This window comes from Notothenia rossii, assembly GCF_949606895.1.
Source record: "Notothenia rossii genome assembly, chromosome: 1".
NCBI lineage: Eukaryota > Metazoa > Chordata > Actinopteri > Perciformes > Nototheniidae > Notothenia > Notothenia rossii.
In genome coordinates, this window is record NC_136912.1 from 32,603,773 (window position 1) to 32,611,868 (window position 8,096).

At 40.3% G+C, this 8,096-nt stretch overlaps 1 protein-coding gene across 7 annotated transcripts in view; it reads left to right on the forward strand.

The window, feature by feature from the left end:
* The window catches only part of rgs12b (regulator of G protein signaling 12b), a 51,108-nt gene extending 48,858 nt beyond the window's left edge, over positions 1 to 2,250 (forward strand). For 5 of the 7 annotated variants that reach the window (XM_079684598.1, XM_079684601.1, XM_079684600.1 and 2 more), the window contains one exon: positions 296 to 2,250. In XM_079684598.1, coding sequence (XP_079540724.1) covers positions 296 to 915 — 620 coding nt within the window. In that variant the 3' untranslated portion in view covers positions 916 to 2,250. The remainder of the gene's footprint in view (positions 1 to 295) is intronic. The other 2 variants (XM_079684603.1, XM_079684604.1) reach the window with 1 other exon arrangement.
* Positions 2,251 to 8,096: the final 5,846 nt, after the last annotated feature.

Below are 8,096 nucleotides of genomic sequence, written 5' to 3' on the forward strand. Positions count from 1 at the left end.
AGCTTGGTTGCTGTGATCACACTAACCCTTTGGCCTGTATGCCGTGTTGTAGACGCAGCACCTTCCAAAGCTAGCTAGCTACATGTAGCACAGTCACCTCTGCTCACACCGAATGTAGCTTTGACTTGTCTAACTAATTAATACAAACCCTCTGCTGCATGCTTTCTCAATTACAAGTGTTTTCAAGATGTTAATGTGGGAGATTATTCATTTGTGTGTGTGTGTGTGTGTGTGTGTGTGTGTGTGTGTGTGTGTGTGTGTGTGTGTGTGTGTGTGTGTGTGTGTGTGTCCGCAGAGTTCTTCGACCTCATATCCAAAGCTCAGAGCAACCGAGCAGACGACCAGCGAGGCCTGCTAAACAAAAGCGACCTGCAGCTCCCAGACTTTCTGCGCTTGTCGCCGGTGACAACCAACCGGGCCGCGCCTCCTCCCTACGACACTGAGCCCAGTTGCTCCACCCCTCACACCCGTAACCCCAACAACGGCAGCCTACCCAGCAGCGGTCGCAGGGGCAATAAGGCCAATAGCAATGACAGGGGAGGAGGAGGAGGCGGGGGGGGCGGCGGCCACTTGCTCAACGCGAGCCATCAGTCCCAGAGCTTGGACTCCGCGCTGGGAACTGAGAGTGGAGGGGGGAGGAAAGGCAGGCCACCCCCTCCGTTTCCTGGCACCATCTCCCCCATCCACCCGTCCACCTGGGGGGCCCAGCCTGCTCTCCTCCAGGACTCCAGGGGAGAATCTGTCCAGATGCTGGAGGAGGACACGCTGTCCGACCTGACTCTGGTGGGAGAGGGGGACATTGACAGCCCCTGCCTCACCTACGTCACTCCCTCGGCCCTCCAGTGCAAACCCCACCCCCGACCCCAACAGCAAGCACAGGACGAGCGGCCTAGCTCAGGTACTTCCCCGGTGTGAAAAACCTTTGAACTTTCACCTCTCCCTTTACCTGACTGTAGGACAGGACCCTCGACAAAGTCGGTTTGAAGTTCTTTGTCAGTCACACTTGGCCCAGAATACATCCAGGTCTCCTCCCTTTATTTCATAATTCAATTAAAGCGACAGAACATGTAAGGTAAAATACATTAAGTAATGTAAAATACTGAGCATTTATCACATGCCTTAGAAGTGAGTGTTAATTAGTTAAAACCAAGGATATAGTGATAAGCTACGGCCAGCATCTACTGTGAGTCAACAGCAGCCTGAAGATAAACTAGTCCAGACACATAAAGCGAGGAGAAGTGGATGCATTAGGCTCGGACTGAACTTGTCCAGATATTTCCCTTCTGTGTGGTTTGTATCTGTGTGAACCTTTGAGCGGATTTGCTGTGGATTACTTTCTGGAGACGTTAGCTCGAGGACATGCTCACGACAAATCGGCGACGACCAGTGCCAAACTGTCTACTCCCCCCCCCCCCTCCAGTGTACAGAATCTAACAATGCACTTTAGCCAATTACAAACAACACATCTTTTCACATGTTTATAAAACTTTTTCTCCCTGCTTTTTATTATTTTACCATGAAAACATCTGTTTTACAGCACTAGGATCAGAGCATTTGCTAACAAACACTAGCTGTTCCAAATTTAGCGTGACCCATATATTATTTTCCAATGCTTTTGAGCACACTGCATACTGACACAGCTGGCCTGACCCCATAAATACAAACACAGGAACACACACATCTGCTCAGCTGTTTCTTCACAGGCACAGTACACTCTGTGTCTCCAGCGCTGTTCCCTCACCTCAGGCATTTCTCGTGTCACCCATGAAAACGGACTGCAGTGAGAGCGCACACATGGAATATCGCTCTCTGGCGAAAATGATCCAGAAGCGTGTGCACTGACTGTGTAAAAAGGCAGTTTTTCATCTCCATTCCTCTTCTTTGCACTACATCACACTGCAGCACACATTTTCTGTTTAGCAATTCAACAGTGTCTGGAAAATAACGGGCTAACACGACAATCTGTTTCAAAACACTCTTACTTTACCCTATACTATATTCTCTAGAAGACATTAATTTATCCCACATCCTTTTTCATTTTTACAACCTTTCAATTAAAAGTATTAATTTGTACATAGTCATCTTTGTGAATTCACAATTTGTTGCCATAGTCATTGTTGGATCGCAGTGCAGCCATGCTGTTTAGAATAGCAATAAATTCTCCTCTCTTCTGTTCAGTTGACTGTACTGTCTGTAAATAGATCAAATAAATGTTATAACGATGAACTCTCTCTGTAGAGCCTCATGTGAGCAGCCTCCTTTCTTTTTTTAGACTTTTCATAATATCCATTCTTCTCACGTCATTTGCCATCAGTATATGTGTGTCAGATTTGTTTTCACTACTTCTGTGCTTGAAGGCTCTGAGCTCCTTGGTATTTTTATGCATCTCTATTTCTTGATTTTTAATGTCAAACACCATTGGAATAGCCAGAAGTGAAGTGTAACTTCTGATGTAAAGTTTTGAGTTGCTTCTTACCTTTTTAATACCAATCACTCTTAGGAACTATGTCAAGAACACAGTCACGTTCTAAATAGGGGAAAAAAATGAAATAAAGAAAAACGCAAAACCAACAACTTTCAAAAATAATTTTCTGTTCGGCCAGATAGAGAATAAAAAGTGTCCATCTCCACACTAAAATATTATTTTTCATGAACAATTGTGTGACGTGTTGTTTTGTACATCACGTACACCTCCTCAGTCTTTCAAATGTTCCACTGTAGTTGGATGATTTTGCAGCTAAGAATTAGTAATAATTTTGTTATTAACAATAATACTCTGAAGATATACTAATTGTCCCCCAGCTGCTATACTTTGTTTTATGTAATAGCTGGTTTTACTTTACACTTATGGTTTTCACAGAAAAATAAGTAATTGTTTTATTAAACCAAAGGAACTGTAAGATTAAGTTGCACAAAGGCTTTCATAACATTGACATATAATAGTAAAATAATCCTTTTATAAAAACACTTTTTGTCTTTGGATTGCATAATGAGTGCTTTTACTTTAAGTACACTTTGCCAGGTATTCCTTTGTACTTTTAATTGTGTAAGATTTTAAAATATTGACTTTTAACTTGTAAGGGAGTTTAACATTGTTTTGCAACATTTACTCGAGTGGAGTCTGAAACTGAAACTTCACTAAAATCTCAGGTTTTCAGAGTCAAATGCTATGCATGGGTTCCCCTCTGCTCAACGCCTTGTTAGGCCAGCTTTGTCATACTAGGTTCTTTGGTAGTCTACAAACAAAACTAGCTTCTGTTTCTTTCTCGTCCTCACTCACACACACACACATGCTTATTTCAACGTGCACGTACGTGCTCATGCTCACCTACAAACACAGAGCATTACAATATTTGTGTCTTAGTTTTGAATCACATTACTTTTCTTATTCTGTAGCTGCTTTCATGCAAATTTCAACCACATATTATTTAGTTTTTGTTTCCTCAGAGTCTGACATGTGTCAACAGCAGCAACTGTATAGTCCATATACTGTACTGAATAAAGTTAAACACGACTTTAAAGAAACAGAAGGAGAGAGAGAAGCAGATCTTTGCCTCTCACCTTTCCTTCCCTCTGGCTTACAGACACTGACATAGAACAAAATCTAGGTTTTGCCTGACTGATGTCCATTTTTTGGACAAAAAACAAGGATCTGTATCTTTCAGGACGGTGGATACGGGAATAATCTCCTTTCTAGTGTCTCGTGATGAAGGACAAAGAAGAGCTTTATGACAACCGTAAAATTATTTCTGACACTTTAGTAAAAATCCATTTTGAGTATAGTAAATCAATCTCTTCTTCTTCGTGTAATTCCTGTTTTCATGCTCAAGGAAACAATGAGTTATCTGATTGTAGCTGTAATTGCATGGGAAACCATTGTTCACACAAGCTGTTTTTATGAATACAGTTGGAATTGAATGCTTCAGTTCACTGGCTCTTGTTGGGACCGTTGCCCAAGCCCACTGCTGGACAACAAAATAATTGCTTCAGAATATTTAGCTTCTCATCTCAAATGGCTCCATCTGCTGGTGGGAGAAGTAATAAAAAATGATTGGTTGAAAATAAGTAGTAATTTCAACAAAAGGTACTTAACTATGAGAGTGACTAAGCAAGAGAAGTTTACATTTGCACTTTTATAGCACTTAAATCCGTAGTTACATAATATGTGTTGTTGAGTAAATAACAGTGTGTTATTTAGAAAATAATTACACATTTGAAGGAAAAAAAGATTTTTAAAAATACAGATTTCAGTATTCTGAGGCCCTGAGCCCCATTTATCTTCCTCGCGGACTGCAAAATAAGTCCGACATTATACGATTTAAAATAAAAACAATAATCGCGGCGTATTGAGTAAGAACATGTTTTTTATTAACTACACAGCTTCCGGTCTTCCAAGACCCGACCGGACAAAAAGACGTGGTGCAGGCACGAAACATACTACCAATAGAAATACATTGCTTTTAAAATCGTTCTGTGTGACATGGAAAAAAGGGGAAAATCGTGTTGGTGAACATGAATCCATAGATTAAATGTTGTGACTATAACACAAAATGCCGTGAGACTGGGTTGCTCTGCAAGGTTGTTTAACCTTAAATGCTAACATCAGCTTGCTAACAGGCTCACAGTGAAAATGCTGTTTCCCAAATTGGGTTTAATACAGTGAATCTAATCTAATGCGAACATGTTGATGTTTGCTATAGTGTTTCCTCAGTTAGCTTAGATTTTTAGCATTCTAATGTTTGCTAAAGCATATTGTAAGTCAAGGAGTCTGAAGGAAACTAGACAAACACTTACATTTGACTTTGTACGTTTTTTGGTTGCCCTCCTACCCCTCTCCCAGACAAAGCTTGGAAAATGTAAAACTATTTGTGAAATATTGCAGTACTAGATACAAATATTGCCTGTGTTGATTCAGAAAGAGGCCGTTCATAGGATGCTCTGCCAAAACGGATGCTAAATTCTGCAGGAAAAGATGCTATTTGCATTTGCACAACTGCCAACATAGTGAATTCACAATAAAAAAAACTGGAACTGATCAAAAAGGGAATCTGAAAAAGAAACACTAAAAAATAAATACCAGGGAGGCATTTGACAGATGAGGGAAATGTTGCTAATAGCTTAGCCTAACCATAGCCAAAGACTTACAGTTGTGGCTAATTGAAGTTCTTCTTTAGAGGCTCTAATAACAGTTTGTGAAAGGGCTTTACAAGTTAACAAAGAATTGCCACTTAATAAAGTCATTTGCCTCACACTCATGATCGGGATGATGATTAGAACTGTCACATTGCTGTATCAAACATGTGCATGTCCCCATGCTCTGCATGAAGGAGAAGCTTTTTTCAAATGATGGCATATTTTTTAACCTTTTCCAGAAAAAATATGCCTACATCTGCTTTAAGGCATCCTCAAAGTTATTTCAAGTCTTCCTGTCTGAACCCAGTTTCATGCCAATCTATCCAATGGAAACTTCAGTCTGCAGCAATACTGTCTGACATTGCCATCCATGGGGCATGCAGCTAGCATTACAATTAAATGAAACCCTGGAATGAGAACAGCAGGGAGGGCTTTTACATCCATCATCCAACATCCACTATTCTTTACTTTCACTGACACTGACATTGACACTTGTTACAGCAGGAAGAACCAAACACATCAACAATGGCTGAGTGTATATCATTATTAACTAGAGAATACAATCCCTGAAGAAATTGCTAGTGAGAATGCTTTATGCTGAAAAGCTGACGCTAAACTGCTATGCTGAAATGTAATGTGTAAGAAGAAAGTGAAGAATTTAGATTGAAGTGATACATGAACACTGGGGGCTTGAATGTGTGATGAGAGAAGAAAAGAAAGTAAAAAGGATTGGAAAAGCAGCAGAATATTTGAACTGCAAACTTTTGAACTAACTTGACAGAGAATGTTCTGTCGCCATGCCAACGGTATTTGATGACATCCCATAATACGCTTAGATGCGTTGATGGCTGCATCGTTACCAAACCTGTGAGGTTTTGGGCTCTTTGGAGTATTTTCACTGAAGTTATGAGAAAACCGTGTTTCATGGTGAGCATTCTGTTGCCATGGAAACGGCATTTGAAGAAATCTCAAAACTGTCCCGTAGATGTATTCACGGCTGGACTGTTAGCACACATGTGAAGTTTGAGCACTTTTTGAACATTTTCATAGGAGTTATAGCGACATCTTCTTTATGGTGAGGGATGCATTTCCATGGAAACGGTATATGATGAAACCCCATAATTGACGTAGAGCTGTTGAGGGCTGGAGCGTTAACCATTATCTGAAGTGTGGTGCTGTTTTGACCGTTTTATGGCGAGGGATGCGTTTCCATGGAAACAGCATATGGTGAGATGTCAGATTTGGGGTAGAGCTGTTGAGGCATGGACCGGTGATATACAAGCAAAGTTTGGGGGACGATCGGACCGTGTCCATTGGAGTTACAGCGACATCGTATTTTATGGCGAGGGATGCGTTTCCATGGAAACGGCATATGATGACACCCCATAATTGACGTAGAGCTGTTGAGGGCTGGACCGTTAACCACTATCTGAAGTCTGCTGCTCTGAGCATGTCAGTTGGAGTTATGACATCATCGTGTTCCATGACACAGGTGTTTATATTTGAGCTAACGACTGTCCAGAGATCCAAGGTTTCCATGTTTTTTTTTTCAAAATTAAATCTGTCCTCCACTCTAGCTGTGACATCAAGCATCTGAAGAAGGCCTCTTTACCAAGGTCTGAACAATGTTTAATATCTGTAGAAGTAAGAATCAGATTTAAAAGTTCTGTTACACGAATAATGTCGGAAAGATGTGTGACATTTGAAAGTTGGAATGAGGTTTTGGTAACACTTTACGGTAAGGGTACATGAATCATCATGAATTCATGCATGACTTAATGCATGAAAAAGCATGAATTCTTTCATTTAGTACTCATGAACTATCAGTAATGTACAGGTATTAATGGTATCTCATGCATGACTTAATGCAGGAACAATACCTTAATTAACGCATCAACTAAGGTATCTCAATCGTAATGACTTGTGAGTTATTAATGATGTTCATGTCTTCTTCATATAGATCTGCACCTGTTCCATCGTTTACACTGATAACTAACATATGATTAATAGTCAACACCCTGAACAGGGTTGGGGTCAACACTTTGAATTCAACACAATACATGCACTGCTATGACCGACCAACCGGGTCACCACTTTATTTGAAGGGGCACAAACATGATGGAGTAATGACAAAGTCATGCTTAGTTAATCATGATTACAACACTTGGAATTGCTGTGACTGGTCAGTTTTTTGGCCTGACACTTTAATTGCAGATCTATATGAAGAAGACATGAACATCATTAATAACTCAGAAGTCTTGATGATTGAGATACCTTAGTTGATGCATTAATTAAGGTATTGTTCCTGCATTAAGTCATGCATGAGATACCATTAATACTTGTACATTACTGATAGTTCATGAGTACTACATGAATGAATCCATGCTTTTTCATGCATTAAGTCATGCATGAATTCATGATGATTCATGTACCCTTACCGTAAAGTGTTACCGAGGTTTCTGAGTGAAAGTATGAAGGAGCAGTTAGCAGTTGAAGAAGGAGCAGTTAGCAGTTGAAGTTGCATGAAGTTTGCTGTAGTCTGAAGAGTTCTCCATTGACTTCCATGTTAAAAATGGGATCTATGGGATGTATCTCTGGAATTTTGAAAGTTATGAATGATAAAAGTAGCCATTGATTCCCGACCGAGCTGAACGTTTTGATGTTTGAACGGAGTTTCTGCAATGTTCAATGTGGGAGAAGAAGCAGCGCAAAATAACCCGGCGGAATAATAAAGAATTTTGTGCGTAGCATAACAGATAGTTGGAATGCTGTGTAAGCATTCCCACTAAATAATTAATAAAATAGCGGTTACTTAAAAGTAAGACTATTAATCTCTCTTTCTCTTAGCCAGTAGATGGCAGCAGGCTATATTGAGATGGACACACACAATTATACGAATTAATTGACACACACACACACACACACACACACACACACACACACACACACACACACACACACAC